This window comes from Argiope bruennichi, chromosome 1, assembly GCF_947563725.1.
Source record: "Argiope bruennichi chromosome 1, qqArgBrue1.1, whole genome shotgun sequence".
Classification (NCBI taxonomy): domain Eukaryota; kingdom Metazoa; phylum Arthropoda; class Arachnida; order Araneae; family Araneidae; genus Argiope; species Argiope bruennichi.
Genome location: NC_079151.1, coordinates 36,284,753 through 36,305,953, shown reverse-complemented (window position 1 = coordinate 36,305,953; position 21,201 = coordinate 36,284,753). Strand labels below are relative to the sequence as shown.

General features: G+C 31.4%; 2 protein-coding genes across 4 annotated transcripts in view; one reads left to right on the top strand and one right to left on the bottom strand.

Moving 5' to 3' along the window:
• Positions 1 to 19,966, top strand: part of LOC129963547 (sodium/potassium-transporting ATPase subunit beta-1-like) — a 201,458-nt gene extending 181,492 nt beyond the window's left edge. For all 3 annotated transcript variants that reach the window (XM_056078008.1, XM_056078016.1, XM_056077998.1), the window contains 2 exons: positions 12,433 to 12,895; positions 15,172 to 19,966. In XM_056078008.1, the coding sequence (XP_055933983.1) occupies positions 12,536 to 12,895; positions 15,172 to 15,816 (1,005 nt within the window). In that variant the 5' untranslated portion in view covers positions 12,433 to 12,535 and the 3' untranslated portion in view covers positions 15,817 to 19,966. The remainder of the gene's footprint in view (positions 1 to 12,432; positions 12,896 to 15,171) is intronic.
• Positions 1,925 to 5,746, bottom strand: LOC129972426 (uncharacterized). The gene is made up of 2 exons (XM_056086565.1): positions 3,479 to 5,746; positions 1,925 to 3,289 (listed from the first exon to the last, which is right to left on the bottom strand). Exons 1-2 carry the CDS (start codon positions 5,744 to 5,746, stop codon positions 1,925 to 1,927), a joined length of 3,633 nt encoding a protein of 1,210 aa, XP_055942540.1.
• Positions 19,967 to 21,201: the final 1,235 nt, after the last annotated feature.

Genomic DNA, 21,201 nt, shown 5'->3' with positions numbered 1-21,201 from the left:
ATAGATATTGTAAAGGAAAAAGAGTTATTCTCTATTTAAATTAAAATAATTTTTAAAAACTAGCAAGGTTTAGAAACAATCCCATGTAAAAGCACCATAACTATTTCTGTGTATATATTCTAAAAAAGAAAGCAACGAATTCTCACTAAATAAATTTTCAATCAATTTTATATTTTCTTTTATTCTTAAAATAGAAAATACATCCTTACTTGCTAATTATTAATTCTAAAAGATTAATTCTTTATTTTTCCTTGTAAAAAATAGTATTTTTGTACAAAGAAAATTCGTAATCTGATATGATGCACTAGATGTTTAAATCCTAGTTCTGAATATCATGTATCAGATGTCAAATTACTAACTTTAGATATAACATCTAATATAATTCTTGTTGTAAGTCTGCTGTTAAGAAGTTTCCTTCTAATATTAAAATTGTGCCATGATAAAAAAAAAATGCATCTTTAATGGATTTCGAAAGTACAATTTATTTTTAACTGATAGAAATAATAAGCAATTATTTTTTGGGAATATTTCATAAAAGGAATAAATAACATCAGATATACAATTACTCGTGGACAAGGTATGTATCTGCAAACATACGGTTAATGTTTCGATAGCATCTGTAGGTTAATGTATAATTTAATACATATCCCCAAGTATTTCATTACCAACCTTTTAAAAGCTAAGTACGGACTCAAATGAAACCTTAATGGGGTTTATATAAGAAGGAGAGATCAAATTTCCTTTCATGTTATTCCAAAATGATAATTATGTTATAATTGTAATGTTTACGACGACACTGATAATTATATATAATTATAATTATGTTTCTGGGCGAATATGCGATCAGTAATACGAAGAATTTATATGAAACCTAATTAAAATGACTGCTTACGGAATTAATCTTTATGGTCCAAACGATTTATCTTTTTTAACGAAATTTTCTTGTTTGCTAATTTGAGATTTTACTATATTTCTAGCAAATATGAGCTTTCATCACATTAATTAGAGTAAACTGTTGATAATTTGGATTTCGAATCGAAAATTGATTAAAGATAGCTAAAAAAAATTCCTATATTAAAAAGCAATGAAATGAGAAAAAAAAAACCATTCCAAACTATATCGTAAACATGCATACTTAATTAATTAGCAATAAATTTCCAAAAATAATTTGATTGTGAATTCTATTTTAGAGCGTAATAATTTTATATCCTGGTATTTACATTCGTCTGTCGTTACTTTGCAGAATTTGAAAGGGATCTCTCAATTAGCGTTCCGAAAAAAGAGTTTCAACAAGAAAAGTTAGAAATAAAAAAATGTTGTTTATCCCGAAATGCGAAATGAGGTTATATAAAATTGAATGAAAATAAATTTCTGATTCAATTCTATTGTCTGAGATTTAAATTTCCAAGTTATTTTTAATCGCATCCCTTTTCCTCTAATTTTAGAATTCTAAATAATTAAATAAAAAAATTATAAAAGTATCCTTTCATCGAGAGGAAGGGCTGTTTAGGTATTATTCCAACACAAACAATCTCTAAATTAAAGGCAAGTAAATGCGCTTACCTTTGTTTTGTTGGTTGGAATCTCTTTTTGTTTACATACTGGTGTTGTTGTCTCCATCTGCAGCTGAAAATCTCAAATATCTAATTAGTGGCAGGTTCAGTGACTGTATGACTCATTAACATGGGGAACTTCTCTTTAAGATATTATTTTAATAGTTACTTGATTATAGGTTACATGATTAAGAATATATTTACAAGTTAGAAGAGTATAAAACGCGTTCGTTGGTTGCCGCCAAATCGAGAGGAAGTCAACGAACCCCTGGTGGTGAGAAGGGAAAGTTCTTCACAGTTAAAACTGGTTACAGTTAAGGCCTGGTATCCAACACTCTCCCACCTTTGAGTTTCGTAAAGACTTTAGATACTCAAACCAATGAGTCTAGGAGAGCATTGGGCTTTAAAAGCCGGCCATAACGGGATCTTCTTGGTTGTCTCACATCTGAAACAGCATGAGAGTCACTAGAGGTAGGTGTACCATCAGGAATCATCATTGTGGATGGAGAATCACTCTTTGGGAGACACGGGATAGCAGATTTTTCACTTTGGCTGACCTCAAGAGGAAAAAGTCTCTGGATTGGACGTAGGAAAGACCCAGATTTGGTCTGGACTTCCACGAGACGAACTTTCTTGTCTTTTCCAAGATATAATTTGATGACTCTTCCCAAAGGCCAATTTATTCGCTTGACGTTACTATCACCGATGAGAACAATGTCTCCTTCTTTAATTTTAGATTCATTACGAATCTTTGAAAATTCTCTAAGATGTCCAAGATATTCGATTCTGAAACGTTTTCTGAGATCTTGACACACTTTTTGCCTGTAGAAGAATCTTTTATTCATTCTCTTAGCATCTATTTGATCTATATCTGGAACTCCTATTTCTTTTACATCTTGTAAAAACATAGCAGGTGTTAATGCTATAAGGTCCTCATTGTCTTCACTTAAGTATGTCAAAGGTCTTGAATTTATAATGCCCTCAGCATCACATAGTACAGTGTACAATTCTTCAAATTGTAAGGAGGCCTTTCCAAGAATTTTTCTTAAGATAGATTTCAACATACCTATAAGCCTTTCCCAAAATCCGCCCCACCATGGGGCTGATGGGGGGTTGAATTTCCATAGGATTTTCTTTACTGAGGCATATTCTTGTATTTTCACCCAATCAACAGATTTCAGCTCATTAGAAGTACCCACTAAGTTGGTTCCATTATCTGAATAAATTGTAGCTGGTCTTCCTCTTCTAGAAATAAACCTTCGTAAAGCTAGAATAAAACTATCTGTTGATAAACTAGTTACCAGCTCGATGTGGACTGCGCGATAAACTGCGCATGTAAAAAGTACAGCCCAACATTTGCTTTTGTTTTTCAAATATAGTGGTCCGCACAAGTCAACTCCTACTACTTCAAAAACATAAGCATCTCTGACGCGATCTTCGGGTAGTGGAGCACTTGCTACTTCTAATGGCCGAGATGAAAAACGTTGACATATTACACAATTCCTTATTACTTGACGTATTGTCTTCCTGCTTTTTAAGATCCAATAATTCTCTCTTAAACTCGACATCAAAATCTGTATCCCAGCATGACTAAGTTCAACATGCTTTTCAAAAATAAGTTTTCCAATAACATCATGCTTTGAAGGCAGCAAAATTGGAAATCTAAATGTTGGTAGATCACTTCTTTGAGAAATTTTGGTCTTTACTCTTAATAAACCATCTGAATCCAGGAATGTCTGTAAGTTCAGTTTTTCATTCCCCAAAAAACATTGACTTTGAACTTGTTTTAAAATGTACTTTTCTGCAGCCTCTACTTCTTCAAAATCTAGGGTACCGAATTTTCTTTCTTTTTTCTGGGTTTTAGCATTTTTATAAAAACGAAAAATCCAAGCCGTGATTCTGGTCATTTTTCGGAAAGAAGATACCTTAGAAAAGTACTCTAATTGCTCTGTCGTGGTGTTAGTGACAGACACAATAGATTTTCTTTTTTCGGAGTTTACAACGTCGAAATCTGGCATAGTTTCCGAAACAGGCCAATCTTCTATAGGCATTCTCAGCCAATTTGGACCCTTCCACCAAAGAGATTTCACAAGTTCCTCTGCATTGGAACCTCGTGATGGAAGGTCAGCTGGGTTTAATGTTCCACTTATGTGCCTCCAGTCTTCAGGATTGGTGAGTTTACGGATTTCCAGTACCCTGTTGTAAACAAACGTGGCCCAATTCTCATTTCTTTTGATCCAATACAAAGCATTCATAGAGTCAGACCAGTAGAAGATTGGTATGTTCTCAAGTCCAAGTTCGGATATGGTTGCTTTTGCCAATCTAGCACCAATAGTACAGGACAAAAGTTCTAGGCGTGGAATAGAGATCTTTTTCAAAGGAGCAACTCTATTTCTAGCTTGTATTAACTGGCACGACGTGCTATCAGCAGATTCAGCTCTCAAGAAGATACATGTAGCGTAGGCACTCTGACTTGCGTCACAAAAAACATGGATGGAAAATTTGGAATCTTCTGCAAAGTCCTCACGTACACATCTTGGTATTTCAAGATCCTTCAATTTCGGTAACTTCATCTTCCAGCGTTCGAATCTTTCAGTTATCAGCAGAGGGAGTTCAGCATCCCAGGACAGACCCAATTTCCAGCATTCCTGCAACAAAGATTTGGGCTCTAGAGTCACTGGACAAGAAAATCCTATCGGATCAAAGATTCGATGAACGGTTGACAGGATTTTTCTTTTTGTAATAGGTCCTTTATCTTCTTTCATCAAACTTTTCACATCTAGAGATATAGTGTCCTTTGGTAAATTCCACAGAAGCCCAAGAACTGGAACCTTTCGGTCTTCTTGCCTTTCTTCAGTTTTGTCTTCAGTAGGAGAATGCTCCCACCCTCGAAGTTCAAACTTGGCAGTAGATAATAGTGCTTGTGATTCCGAAATAAATCTAGCGAGTTCTTCTCTTCTGTTGACGCTGAAAACACAATTATCAACGTAGAAGGACCTCATAAGTTGCTGGGCTGTTTCCTTGAGATGATCTGGGGCGTTTTTTAAATGAAGTTCTAATGTAGCTCCTAGAAGGAAAGGACTGGAGGAGATTCCGAACACAACTCTTTTGTGCTGCAGGATCTTGATATTTCCGTCTTTTCTTCTATCCTTCCATAAAAATCTGAGATATGGTCTATCTCGTTCTTGTAATCCAATTTGCAGAAAGGCCTTCTTAATGTCAGATATCACTCCATATTTTTCAACACGAAAGCGATTTATGAGAGATGGAATGAGTTCTACAAGATTTGGTCCCTTTTCGAGGCAGTCATTAATAGAAGGTGTATTCTTTTCTTTAGCTGAACCATCAAAAACGGGTCGAACTTTGGTCGTCGAATTCTCCTTGAAGACAGGATGGTGAGGTAAGAAATGCTGTCCTTCTTTGATTTCTTGCATAGGATCAACTTCTTCAATGATACCCTCATTCTGCCAATCCTGAAAAACATCATCATAATCGGCCAGCTTCTCGACACGTTCTAAGGCTTTAATACAACTGTTAAGTCTTCGTTCAGCTAACTTTCTGCCATCAGGAAGAGGTGGATGATCATGTATCCACGGTAGACTGACAATGTAGCGCCCCTCGTTATCTCGTGTTACACTGCGTTCAAAATGTTCCTTAGCCGCTTCTTCTAGTTCTTTTCTACTTTGAGTTTCCGCAGGGTCATTGATATTCAATGTATCAAGCCTCCAAAGATCGGATATATTTACGTCGTTGACAAGTAGCGACATTAGCGTGCTGGAACTATCATTTTTATTAATTCCTGATCTTCCAATAACTGTCCACCCTAACTTGGTGTTCATCGCAATTAGATCAGGCGAAAGTTTTTTAATTTCTCCTGTAAATAATCTGGCTGCCGTATCTGCCCCTAATAATATGTGAATCTCCTTGGGATCGTTTTCATACAAACAAAGATTTTCATCTAAGCAAATATCACTAACAAATATACCCAATTGTTTTACTTCTTCGATGTTTTTAGAATCTAATTTGGGAAGAGAAGTGCAAATTTTATTCTGATCCATTACTTCTACATCACAACAGAAATTATTTTCTGTATTACGCAATTTAATGGAATATATCTTGTGGTTTTCCCGCCTTTTCAGTCCTCCGAAAAGTCCATGAGTCACCGTTTGTTCCCCAAGACACTTCAATTTCATTACATCCGCTACGTATTTGCTGACATACGACCTCTGGCTCCCGAGGTCAATGATCGATCTAACATAGTGTTTTAAATCATTATTTTCGACGCTAACAATTAAAGTCTGCAGATAAACCTCCCTGGAACATAAATTATTCGCCAACGTGAAATTTTCATTTAAAAGATTATTCTCATCCTTACTTTCATTAAAATGGGTATTATTTTTCGGAACAGAATTATCTTGATTGCATAATATGGATAAATGTTTTTTACCACAGAGAGTACAAACTATTTTTGACCTACAAAATTTAGCAACATGAAATTGCTTTGCACAAATAAAACACGCAGCTTTTTTAGACAGTATACGTTTCCGTTCTTCCAAACTTAAAGTACGTACGTATTCACAATCAACAACATCATGAAATTTATTGCAGAATAAGCATTCCGGTGTTTTTATTTTTACTTCAGAACTAATCAATTCTGAACTGCTAAATCTCTTTGCAGTGGAACATCTAGGATTATTTATTTTTCCGCTAGTTGAGTCATAACGCAACGGGTGAAATGAATACTTTTCTTTTTTCGAACTCACGGGAGAAGCATACATTAACGATCGTTCTTTTGCTTTCAGCTGAAGAGACAGGAAGTCGAGCAATTCATCTATTTCATATTTATCCGATTTCATGTTTTTATTATATTCTAAAACGAGATCGGGGGGAAGGCATTTTAACAGGATTGGGCGAAGTAGGTTTTCGTAGGTTTCTTTCAAAACATTAAGAGATTCAAGAGATCGGATTTCTGTCTGTATATTATCAAACATTTTTCTGAATGATACAATATCATCTGAGTTCTTTAATGGGCAGATACGCAGTAAATTATTCAAATGGGTATTAATGAGAACATCTGATCTTCCGAAGCGTTCTTTAAGTAATTTTATGGCGATTTCGTAATTTTCTGGTGTAAATGCAAATCCTTCTATGGTACTAAGGGCAGAACCACCTAGGTGTGCTTTTAAGTAATTAAATTTACTGACTTCACTTAATGAATCATTTTCATGTATGGCTGATTCAAAGGAGTTCCAAAATGAAAGCCATAAACTTGATTGCCCGTAGAATTTAGATATCGCAAGTTTTGGCAATTTAATGTTCGATGATTCTTTATAACAGGAACTTGGAACATTCAAAGAATCAACATTTTTTGTTCGTTCGCGAATTTTTTTGGTCGCTCTAAATTTCCAAGTTATAATTTTTTGGGTGTATTCCGATACTTCTTTTACTTCTCTTTCTAATTTGTCCTCGGAAACGAATTCTTCAATTTGTGAATCTAGATTCTTTAATTCACTTGACTCGACCGCAAGCTGCTCTAACATTTCTTCTAACATATCGACATTTACATCTGTTTTCGTTAGTTCTGTTTCAATAGTTTTACAAATTTTGGTAACAGATGTTCTCAAAACTCCCCGTTTCTTTCTTAACCTGCCACTTTTATCATCCATTTTTAGAATTGAACAGTTCGAAATTTATATTCAGTAAGATTCAATCATATATAAATTCAATAATAATAATAAATCAGTTCAAAATTCTAATATATATTTTTCAGCTCTAAATTGGAATAAACCACACCAATTATCCCGGCAGGGATGCCAATTAATATTCCAACACAAACAATCTCTAAATTAAAGGCAAGTAAATGCGCTTACCTTTGTTTTGTTGGTTGGAATCTCTTTTTGTTTACATACTGGTGTTGTTGTCTCCATCTGCAGCTGAAAATCTCAAATATCTAATTAGTGGCAGGTTCAGTGACTGTATGACTCATTAACATGGGGAACTTCTCTTTAAGATATTATTTTAATAGTTACTTGATTATAGGTTACATGATTAAGAATATATTTACAAGTTAGAAGAGTATAAAACGCGTTCGTTGGTTGCCGCCAAATCGAGAGGAAGTCAACGAACCCCTGGTGGTGAGAAGGGAAAGTTCTTCACAGTTAAAACTGGTTACAGTTAAGGCCTGGTATCCAACAGGTATATTTTAATGAAGGTCCTTTTATTTTTTCTAACAGAACAAATTTTCTTAGTTTTAATTCATTGATTAATTAGTTTCAAATGTCTCTGTGTCAAACAATAAAAGCACCGAATTATAATTTAATATAACCGAATTTAACATAATAATTTCTTTAAAGAAACATTCTTTGACAAAAAATAAGTTAATTAAAAAATTTTATTACAGTTTACTGAGTATAAGTTTAGGAAATTTCTGATACCGTTGCACAAATTTAATAAATATTTTGTTTGTTCAATGCCTCAGAGAATTACAGACTATATTTTCATGAATGATGTTTTTATCTTAATAATTTAATTTAATTTAAATATGTAATATACGACTGGAACTTTTTCAGGGTAAATTTCAGAACAGTTTTCCAAAAAGTTATTAGAAACCAAATTTAAGAACAACCTTAATAAAATGGTTAAAATTCTACATTCTAAAGTATTTCAAAATTTGAAATTCTTTACGAATCTGCAAATGCATTTTATATTAATGAGCAATTCTGCATACATGAAAAATGTAGTAGAACATTCTAGTATGTTATATAACTTACCTTACTCTAAGTTTTAAATTCTAAATGTTATTTTGTATCTTTTATGAAATTACTGAAGAAAAGTAGTTAGGGAGAAAATCCTGAAAAAAAAATCGATGAACTTATCTGAATAATCTAATTCGATGATGGTAACACTTCGGCATTTTTTTTTCACTCGAAGGAAAAAAAAAATCTTCCTTTTTAGGATTTTCTGTTTTTAAGATTGTTTTCCTAGGCCCAATTGCTTTAACGCACAGTGCTTTAATTTTTAAGTTTCCTTGTACTTTTGGCATGAAAATTCGTAAAAAAAGTCTGGAAAGAAATAAAAAAAGAAAGAAATCTTCCTAAATGTTACTTTTGAATTTCCAAAGAAATGCAAAGAAATGGAAAGAAAGAAACCATATCATTTCTTTAAAATCCATCTGTTTAAATTAAATAAATTTAAATATTATAGCGATAACTGATTTTATAAATGCTTTATCTGTTTTAACGAAATTAATTTGGGCAACATAATGGTTTCTATTTATATTTAATTCAAGAATATTTTTAAATGGAAGAACTATTGATTATATAACTCCTAGACGTTTTGATAAGAATTGAATTGTCCATTTCTATATAATAGTTTCTTAATATTTCACATCCGAAATATGATTAATTGTTAAAAATTAAATATAAACATTTTCTTTTGCTTTCAAAAGCAGCAAAGTCGAATTTTTAACGTATTAATTTTTAATCGTAAAAGTTCGATTAAGTAATGCAAAAAAGTCTTAAAGACTTAGTTAATTATTGCTAGTTAAGCTTAAGCAATCAAGTGCTTAAATATTAATTCTAATTTTCAATCAATGTAAAACACCTGTTTATAAAAAAAAATAAGATTTTTTTTTTTTTTTTTTTTTTTTTGAAAATACATGGAAATAGCTTTTTTTCTTCTACTAAGTCTTTTTTAAAGGAATTCTTAAGTATCAGCAATTATAAAGTACATTATCCTTGTATTTTTTAACTACCATGATTATCAAGTGAATAAGTTATGAAGTCTATTTAAAATCAGCAAGGAAATGTTTACTGACTCTTTTTAAACTAGAAATTAATTACTTTCTAGAAATTTCTTTTTGCATCATTATAATGTAATTTGATAAAAATACTCGTTTCCTTTCTCCACGGTGTGATATTTTAACTTAAATATTTTTGATTATACTCTTGTAAATATAATTTTGCTTCATTTATAGTTTTTTTATATATTGAAACGTATCAGTGAACATAAAGAAGATTTTTAAAAGGCTTTAATATGATTTTTAATTAATAATAATATCAAATTATTAAATATTTTATAACCAATCAGGAAATAATTTAATTTTTGTATGATTTCTAACAAAACAATGCTCTGTCTATAACATATATCAAATGTATGTTTAAAGAGGTCTTGATTTTAAACTGACATTTTCAAAAATAGTAAAGAATGTTTCACTGATTCATATTTTATAAAATTTTGAAATTGTGGTATAAATATCTTACCAGTAGTAGTGTCTTCTTTTTATTGAATTATTTATTATTATTATTACTTACTTACTAATATTTTATCTCATTTATTTATTTCTTAATATAATTTCCCCCTTTTTGAAATGAAATCGGGTACTTTTTAGTAATCTTTAATGGCTTCTTTTGCAATATTAATTCCTTATGGATATCTTACAAACATACGAAATATATTTTGATTCCCTGGAGAAAAATATAAATATTTGCCAAACTCTATTGGTACAATTATCTTGTTTCTTAAAAAAGAAATAGCTTTATTTATTTTTTTTAAAAATTCTCTTGTAATGTCACTCGAAGAAAACTGCTTCCGATCCTAAATGGCCAGTGAAGCTCCAGAAATGATTTTGAATCGATTTAATGTGCTATAAAAAAGAACTAACATCATTTACCCCCTAAAGAAATAAAACTTTATCGATGGGTGCTTAGATCTTTTAGCAAAAGGAAATATCCAGTAGAAGCATCATATTTTCGAGGTTTAAGATACCTACTACAAGATATTTTTTATATTCGATGCAATTTAACATAAAGCGATATTGCCTCTATCCAAGATGTTTTACTGGCAACTCAATAAATATTTTTAAGTGGCATCAATTACAAAGCAAAAAGAGAGATCTGTGAGTGACAGTATTATATAATTAAAGCCATAATACTGATAACACTTCCAATGCCTTCAATTCAAAAACGAATTTAAAAAAATTTTCAATATTTTTTTTTTTTTCATTTTGCAATTAAATTTTCTATTTATTAATTTACCATAAGGATCTAAATTAAGATTGATAGTCAATTTCTTTAAAGCCATCAATTAATATTCAGTTTTGGCAACTGAATATTATGAAACAGGTAGATATATGCGAATAAGAAAATATTTTCTTTACTATTGTCATTATTTAATTCTAAAAATTAAATCATTTAAGATGTTTTGATGGGTAAATATTCATTATTCCAATTTTTTTTCCATTTCTTTGACTGGTTAAAATGTGCAAAAGAGACCTCGTGACTTATTTGATGACAATTTCGCTTCGTCTTTTGTTAAACTACACGTGCAAAAAATTTTTTAACAATTCCTCATTAACATGAAGAATTTTAATGCCGACGTCCTGGCATAGGGGTATAGGGGTAGAGCGTCTTCCCCGTGATCTGGGCGTCCTGGGTTCGAATCCCGGTTTGGGCATAGTTGTTCTTCCGTTGTTCTATTTGTGAGATGTGTGAATGTGCCCTCCTGTAAAAAGGGGTTGTGCAAGCGAATGAGTGATGCGTTAGTAGCAAAGTCCTACTCTTGGCCCTAGTTGGCGCTACTGAAAAAACAAGAGACTCTCCCCCACCGGCTTAAATCGCTGTCTTCGTAACAGGGGGCTTGTCCATGGCAAGTGCCATAAGAAACAACAACAGAATTTTAATAATTGTTGTGTATAATTAAATAATGAATGAATGCTATATATTCATTCTCTTAGCTATTTCAGAAGATAGTGTATGACTATATCAGAAATTTATTTATTTGCAACCAAGTAAATAAAATCTCAACAGCTTTAAAATTTTCAGAAATCAGTTAATATTTTTCTCATGTTCTATTTTATTTTATTCCAGTAATATTATGTAATTCTATCTACAAAATTTCCAAAATCAATAATATTTTTATCTGGTTTTTAAAGCAAACTTGAAAATCAACATTTCAAATTGCATCATTCGATTCTTCGCAGCTTCAGTTTGAGTAAAAATAAAAATTTGTTACTAAAAAATGTATTACATATTTAATAGGAAAAGCAAAATTTTGATTTATCAAATGCTTCAGCAATTGCCAAAATGAGTAACCAGAATTGTATAACTGGATCATATGAGTAACCTGAATCGTATTCCCTATTACTGAATCGTATAAATCATAAATATAAATTGTGATTCCTATCATAATTTTATTTTTATTTTTTCAATGGTAATAAGTTTATTATTGATTTTATCATCATTTACATGATGGAAACTGAAACATTTGCAATGAATGATTCATAACAGAATGAATAATTTCTGAAGGCCTATAAAATTTTCTACTGTTATGTCTTTAATGCTAGATATATGTGATGCGCATTAGTTACATTCATTTTATATGCTTCAGTGGTCATTGATTAAAAGACAACTGTTGTCATTTCACTTTTTTTAATTTAAAAGTGTTATTCCATTGTTATTAATTTTTATTGTCCTCTGATGACTGAGAAATAATCTACTCCTTATTTTCATTTGATATCCATGATGTGTTATGATACCGAACAGAAAATAGAGGCAATATAACTCATGATTTCTTAGGAATTATTATTATATTTGTTATTTTTATATTGTTCTAATCTTAATAATATTTTGTGATAAAAAATTAAGCACTAAATATTTTAAAATGTATACTATTCCTTCTATTTCTTTTTCTATTATAGTTCTTGTTGAAATATACGAACATTTTAATTCTAATCTCTCTATAATAAAATCGAGAGAATAGATTCTGTGATCTAGAATGCTTGTTCGTTGATTTATCATGTGTAGTAAAAAAAATTTCACATTTTCAGACATTAATAGATTTATTTTGCTTTTTTTAAAACTAGTATAAATTTCCTTTTCAGATAGTTCACATCAGATATACGCCAGACAGGACAAATCCAAACTTTGGCCATTATCCTAAGGCGCACGCCTGTGGCAGGGGGAGGAGAGGAAGTGAGGTGAAGGATGAACACAGATATTGAGAAAGGTCAAAAAGATAACTCCGAAAAAGATCCCAAAAAGGATGATAAGACAGACGACACTGATTTAAAGAAAGATCCTGACGCCGAAGAACCAGCAGAAGATTCACCTCTCAAAGGCAAAGAAGGTACCATGGAAAACGACGCAAACGCGCCATCTGGTGAGAAATCAGGAGCTAAAGAGGGCGCCAAAGGCCTCAGAGAGTGGCTTTCTAAATCTAGAGTGAAATGGTGGATAGCGATCTTGGTGGCCATCGTTTTATTAACCGTTGTTCTGGTGGGAACACTTCTTGCTGTTGAGGATGATGATTATGACTTTCCAGACACTAGTATAAGGCTGGTGAAGGTAAATGGTTCAAGAGATTTTATTAACAATAATAATATACCAGAAGAATTTAAAATAAAATGAGGAATCTTCTGATCATTCAGGACAGTTTAAAGCACATTGTTAATCTTCTTAATGAATGTTCTAGTCAGCTTCCATACTTATATTGGAATCATTTTTTGCAAACTTTCCCTAATATCTTTCAAAATTTTTGAAAATTTCGAATGTGTTATTAATAAATATTCGAATCGGAAAATTTGAATAATTATAAGTTTGGAGAATGATACATGTTTGACATTTTAAACCTGAGAAATGAACTCAAGTTATATATATATAACATGCGTAATAATTTTTGCGTAATATAATTTGCTTTTCAGACACAGGGCAATTTTTTTTCAAATAAAATTTATCTAGTTTAAATAGATTTTTTTTATTATTGCTTAGCTAAGACAAATGGAAATATCATCATTCTCCTCAAGTAACTCAATAATATATTATACAAGTCAAGACAAATCATATAATTACACAAGACAAGGCATGTAAGTATTGCACAATGCAAGACATATACAAATTGCACAATGCTTATTATTAACTTGCATTATTACTTAGAAGGCAAACATGGATTCTCCAAAAATGCCAGGGCATTCTGGAGGATCAATGAACACTTTTATGTATTTTTAGTAAAAAAATACAAAAGGAGGACACTTTGTGACTAGATTCCATTAATTACGATGTTTAAACATCACTCGTTCATCTAATATTCAATAATGCCAATAGGAAATCTTTTCCAGACTTATAATTCAATAAAAAGGGACGTGAGATTATAATTCCCCATGCATTCTCTGTAAAATCAATATACTATGTTTTCAAAGGAGAAGATATCATCTCGTTACATAATTAAGAAAACTAGACAGAGACTTAAAAGATTTCTTACGAAATTAAAATCAGATTCTTTCGCATGCCATAATAAATTGACCAAACTGACCTTGTTTTAAAAGACATTTAATTAAACAAGCCTGTACTAAACTATTTAGCATCAGTAGTAATGGCAACAATGTCATAAAATCTTTAAAATATTCCACCTAATTCTTACGGAGAATTCACTGTAGATATTAAATTATTCTCAATCTAAAAATGGCTACTGATTTCTGTTATATTGTGTTTGCCGATGATAGTTGATAGTAATACTAGAATAGATTTCCTTTAAATATCTTACTCTGCATTCTTTTCATAGAAAAATATTCCTTATTAATTGCCTGAAGTGACTTCTTAATAGAATATTAAAGTTCTCCAGGCGTTTAAGTGTAAACTAAGTCAGATAAATAAATTTTTGCAGGAATCTTTTGAATTAACCAATATAGTGGTATTTATAATCAACATTTTGGCGAATATATCGGACCTATTTACTTATTTTTACACACATTTATATCCTTCCCTCGGATAAAGAGTGCCATGTTCAAAAGCACAAAGGAATCCTACCTACCCAGATTTAACACTTGTTTGAATACAGCATGTTAGCTACCTTGCAAATGCATCACCAGTCACTACTGACTCCTCAATCTGTAAATAATACAAATATGTCGATACAGTATTGAAATTAAAATTGTGATATCATATTTCGAACAAATAAAAATGCAAGGATTGGAGTATTCTAAATAAAAGATAATCCTGGAAATTCCGAATATGGTAATCATTTCTGACTGGTATGATGTTCTAAGATTTAATTGGTATTTAAGATGGGTTTACACTCAAACAGTTATAAGATTCCAGTAAGTCATGCATGCGCAGATGGAAGATTATGCATGCAATGAGAGAGCGAACAATAGCAAGTTCTTGTTTCGACGGGACAAGTACAGTTTCTTACTGGATGGTTTGAAGCTAGATGAAGCAGGGTTCATAAGAGACCAACTAGTGTGCGCAGTTGAAGGTCACGCCTATTTCAGGAAAATCACATGACCGCAGTGGAACAATGGAAGTTGTTGCATCTATGAGACAACCATTTGCCATCTCCCTATTGGGGTCAGGAGATGTTTCTGAAGTAGGCGTGGCCTTTCATTGTGCTCAATAGTTGGTCTCTCATGTGAAGGCTGCTTGAGTGTAAACCCACCTTTAAAACGAAAGTTGCAGTTGATATAATTCTGTATGGGAATGTTCAAAATGATAGAAGCTTTTTGATGTTTCAGACAATGACTAAAATTATTAGATTTTATCAATGATGTATAAATTTATCTCTTGCTGCAGTGTGTTTGGGTACATTTTTTTAAATCCTCAAATTTTTTTTTTTCGTTTCATTTCAGTTATGGCCTCGTCCAAACAAGCCCAGAAACGTCATTAATTTTGTGCACGGATCTCTTCCTGTGGAAGGTCGTGTATGGCCCGAACTGACCAAGCAGTTGGATGACTTGCTTTCCCGATATACACCAACGGCTAACAGAAGCAGAAACGTCGTGGAATGCTTTGGCGGGGTTCAAATCGAAGATAACAAGGTGTGTAAATTCGATATCCGACCCTTGATGTTGGAATGCAGCAAATCGATGAATTATGGATATGATCAAGGCAAGCCCTGCATCTTTTTGGAATTCAACAACATCACCGATTGGGTACCAGAACCTTACACTGCCCGAGAGCTGGAAAATTATGTCGAACTTTCTGATCGCAGCGGTGTCGCTAACATGGTATATCTGGATTGCCAAGGGGATTCGTTGATCGATCAAGAAAACATGGGGAGAATCCAATACACACCAGATCGTGGCTTCTCAACAAAATATTTTCCTTATCGTGGGCACCCGGAATATATGTCTCCAATAGTTGGAATAAGATTCACTAATCCAGCCGTTGGTGTGGCAATATCAGTCACGTGCAAGCTATGGGCTAAAAACATAAATCACACAGATGAAGCTGTACCGAGTGGGCAGATATCATTTAATTTGTTAGTGGATTGAGACATTCAGTGCAGTGCGGTAGTTAAACTCTTGCAAAAAGAATATAGACAACTAATCCGTTTCCTGTTACCCTTTGCTGGATATGAAATGTTCGCAAGTACATTGAAAATAATTGGTTTTGCTCTGTGCCAAACTAAAATGAAAATGTGTGTGATCGTTTACCATAATTTGATGTTACAAAAGAGAGAGTGTATTAATGAAAATCTAACTTCCAGTACGTGAAGGACACGTATTTTTGTCCTCTACTGATAAAACTTAAAATGGCCATAGAGGATAAATGACTCAGTGTCTAAATGTGTTGTTGTTTATATGTAACGTTCATTGTGTTCCAAGAACCCAAGAACCCATGATGTCGATGGTTTAAAATATTTCCCAAACATTCTGGGTTGAGTTGATATCCAGATTTACCTTCAGACCTATGGATCTACTCCTTTTCATTACAAAATAGTGTAAGACTTGTACACAAATTACACTAAATGCGCAGGCAAGAAGATTTCTTGGGACAATTATATGCATCGCAACAAAAAGTGGGATTAAGTAAATATGGCAATACTCACGGCCAACTGTGTTCAGATATCCTAAGCATGTACTTTGTTTACTTTTTACCATAGTTAGAAATCTCTGGTTCATTTTTTTAATTCCAGTCACATCTCAATGTCCTATTCTCATTTTAAATTGCTCTTTTTAATTAGATTGGAATAGGTTATTAAATTTGTTTAGACTATCACGTCATAATTTAAAACGCTATTGTGTTTAATGAACTGTAATTTAAAAATGAGTAATTTCTTTTATTATTGTTATATAATACTTTCATGTTAATAGTTTTATTTTGTATTTATATAAAGGGATCTTTTTTATTCTTGAAAGAAGTATATTTTAAAGATTGGTAATAAGTAAATTTTCATTTTTATTTAATTCATCATTGAATTCACGTAAAAATCAGAGATCAGTTATTCAAAATGTTTTCCTGTATTTAAACTCGACACCTTTTTGTAATTTTTTTTTTTTTTTTTGTAATTTTTTCTTTTCTTTTTATCACCACAAAAAAGATTTATTATTATCTTTAAGACAATAAATTAAAATTAATTTATTTTATCGAAAATTTAAAAAAAATAAATTGCACTTTCTTATATTGTCTGGATACACTAACTTCTGTTTCTGAATACAATAAAAGTTCAGAAATTGTCGACACGTGGTATCAAATTTTAGAACTCCCGCTAAAGTCAATTATTGGTGAGATTTTTTCACGACGACTGGTGTAGTTTGCAATTGTTATTATAGTTAATGATATTACACCTGCTTTGCTCAAAACGAGATGTTGAATGTAATTTTAGAAATGTTATGGAATCAAATTTTTATAGAATTATCCATTCGAACACTTAACCGATAAGAGATTTTTCGAAAATCATACTTATCGTAAAATTATTTCAAGAAGCTCTCAAAATGGACCAAAAGATTAAATAGTTTAAATGTAAGTATTTAAAAATATAATTAAATTCGCTCAAGTCTTCAAAAAATCTTGTTGAAATTTTCTCATAACATAATAAATCATTCTTTTATTTTCATTTGAAAACTCCTTTATTTATTTCTCTCCATACTTTGAATTATTTAATTTTAACATCCCAATTCAATTTGAAAATACAGATATTAGCATGTATTTATAGTAATTTACTCATAAAACAAGATACATTGTTCATTGTTACACTAAGTTTAGTTAATAATATTTTTTGTTTAATTAATTTTTTTAGTTAATAATATTATTTTATTATTATCAATGATAAGTTCTTATCTTGTTTCAAGACTGTTGAGTGTATCGTGTACATAAAATTCACTTGTTCTTTTTAAAGATATTATTGTAGTACTGGCTTCAAGGAAAATTGTCTTTTAAACAAACTGGTGATATTTGTTGTGAATTCCCGAGTTAAATTTTCGAGTATTTAGGAAGATGTTTCGACACTTGATTCTCTGGCATTGTTATAGTTTTTGTTATTAGAATTAGATATTTGTGAAATTTAACACACTTGTGTAAAATGTACAAAATACAAAGCTTATACAAACTGCATTTGCGCAACTGTTCTCTAAACTCAAGTGAATGTTTCAGTTTTATAGTGTCAGAAGAATGTTTATTTAAGTTTCAAAATAAACATTCACTGTGTTTATCTTTATGTAGTGTGATATGCATGTCCTGAATATATACTAGCTTTATAGGCAGCAGGAAGATGATGTGATGTGCACTGTGAATACGAGAGAAAATTGTGCATTTATAAAATCAGGCCTTTTTGCTGCAAAAAAGAATTATCTCAAAGATTTTTTTTTAAATCTAAGCAAAAAGATATCAATATTACAAAGAAAACTTCTACACAAAGAATGATAGACAATTGATAATATTTTTAATATGTATACCGAAATTGAATGCAAAGTTTTACTATCCTAGTAGAATTTCCAATATGTTATACTTCCGATTTGTATTATCATTCTAAATTATTCTTAAACTATGAACTGTTGAATGTATCAGCAATTTAACGGACAGGAGGCAAATAGTTACCTAGACAATATTAGATATATATTCTTTACACTTAACGGTTGAAGAGTTTGAAAGCACAAATTTCTCTGTAAATTCAAAAATCTGTTCGAATCATTTCAACCGAAGCTCTAGTCTTTGTTGTACAAATCTGTTTTTGATGGTTGTAAATTTTAGAACACCAACGCTCGTCCCAGAGTTTTTGCTTATTATATAAATTAAAAGTGTGTCTGTATAGCTAAAAAAGAACCGTATTTTATCAAAGCTATTGTTATAGTCATTATATTAATGTAAATATCAGCACTGCATCCGTGTGTTTTACAGATGTATTTTTGTTGCGGTTTCTGATTTCTACATTTCAACTAGAAAGAAAGACGACCGACAGCAATTTTTGAAATATTTCTGCTTCATGGAGTGAATTCATTTAAATTCTTTATGACAGTAGATTTGCAATTGAAATGACTTGTTTAGAAATAATTTATCGTATGATAGTTATTTATCTGATTTCGATTTTTCTGTAATGATTATTCCATCTAAATAATTTTTTCGTTGTTATCTAATAAAAATCGAATATGTTTAAGACTTATCGTCGCACAAAGGATTGTATCATTTTTTTTCTTTAAGGAATGTATTTGTATGTTTTATGAGAATATAATGAATTCTCAAAGTAGTGAATGTTAAGGTAGCCGACTACGTTCGAAGCAATATTTTTGAAAAATTGGATTTTTTTAAAACTATTTATGGTTTTTAGATGTATTGTCAATTATAAACACTATATATACAAAAAAATTAGTTGGAAATATAATATATTTTGAGAAATAGGAAAATTTGTAGTAAATTTTAATGAAATTTAACCTAAACGGTTAACACTCGACACAAAATTGTAATGCAGCAATCCTATTTTTCTTTGTACACACGTTATAGAATATAATGATGAATGAAATGAACCAAAATCTAAGAAACATTTTGGGATGCAAAGAAATTATGGGTAAAAATGTACGTATATATACATTTTTTTCCATAAATTTACAATTTAATTTTTCTGAAAACACCTATAAATGAAAAAGTATTTCACCAACAATAAAACTTTTAGTTCATTTCATTGCCCACAGTATTTAAAACACACGCTGAAATTTTTATGTAAATATCTCTATTAGTTTTTGAGATATCATGTTAACGGTGGATAATTTTTATAAAAATTAAAGTTTTAGAAAATTGAAGTTAAAAAAATATTTTAGCTAAAAAATTGTTTAAAATTATCCTGGATGATAGATCAGACCTTCCTTTTCCTAGAAGATACTATTTTGGAAAGAGGAAAGCCTGAACTACAAGAAATAATAATAAAAGAAGAATTCGCCAATGTGGTCGAAAACCAGTGTTTTTAACGTAGTCGGACCCTATAAGTTAAACATTATTCTACGTAATAATTTCATTTATGTTTTCTATCTATAACACTCATTTTCTTCTTAAATTATTATATTTTTAAACATTGTTTTTAAGTCATATTTAAATTCTAATTATTATGGATTCATTTGTCATCAACAGAAAAATTTCACTTAACAGGTCGTAATATATTTCGTATGCCTCTAGTCCCCGCTCATTGAGCTAAGCTTTCTGTCATTCTGTGTTAACCAGTTATCTTTACAGAAATAAAATTGAACTTCTCAATAGCCTTATTTCTTTCTTTCACAAATGTAGCTATTTTTTGGAAATACTTATTTCACCTGTTGATTATAAAATTATTCATAATACGAGAGCTGTCCAAAAAGTATCCGAAATTTAATCTGAAAAAATACAGGGTGTCCCAAAAAAATGTATACACACTTCAAATAATTGTAAATTTGGGGTTTATTACAATTCAAATAATTTTCAACATGTAAAAGATTCTACAAATACCATTCTATTGTTTTGTTATCGCATGTTCTCAAACTGATGTCCATTCTGCTCCAGACACTGCTGACAACGCGAAGCGATGGAATAGCACATATGATGGAACAATTCCCTTGGGATATTCGTACATTCATGTTCAATGGTTGCCCTCAATTGAACAACTGTTGCAGGTTTATGGACGTCCTGAACAGTTCCATCAGCTTCAAACTTATCTCTAATTCGAGTTATGGTAACTGGTGTAGGTGGTTCTTTGTTAAACTTCCTCTTAAATTGTCTTTACACTTCTACTACATTTTCATACTTCCAGTAGCATTTTAGAATAAATTTCCTTTTTTCAAATTCAAGTCTGTCTGCCATCACTCTGTTCAATGGGTTCAATTTGTAAAGAAAGAAGAAATAACTTAGTTATCAGCTGCTAAAATGTGTATACATTTTTTGGGGACACCCTGTATATTACTTAGGTGACGAAACTGAGACCCTGATCTCCTTCAAAGTATACTCCTTGCACCTTCACACATTTAGCCTACCGATCCTGCCATTGCTGAAAACACTCCTGGAAGACTTTGGAATGGTGCTTATCTCCGTTGCCGCATTATAAATTATCTTTCTCTATTCTCAAAACTGCATCTTCTATTTCGGAAACAACCGGAAGTCGCCAGGAGCCATTTCTGGAGGAGGGTGGTTGGGAGACGACTTTAATTCCGTGTTTCACCAAGAAAGTCTACATCAGGCTTGATGAATGAGCCGGAGCATTGTCACGATATAAGTTTTTTTTTTTATAAAAAATTTAATTTTAACTAGCAATTCTTTTCTTTATAACAATTGTGCCCTCTGGCTTGCCAAAAGGCAGATATCTCCACTTTTTTTTCAAATATTCGTTTTCTCTGAAGATTTAAAATCCTTTTCGTATATTCTACCACCTGTTAACACAAAAATGTCTCAACACTGGACTTAACCAAGCTTAAAATATGCCT

Excerpts from the sequence above, each read along its gene's own strand:
- LOC129972426 (XM_056086565.1), bottom strand. The coding sequence starts at position 5,746 with ATGAAATTGAAGTGTCTTGGGGAACAAACGGTGACTCATGGACTTTTC. Across the intron at positions 3,290-3,478 it reads AATTAGAGTACTTTTCTAAG|ACATTCCTGGATTCAGATGG; the intron begins GTATCTTCTTTC and ends CTGAACTTACAG.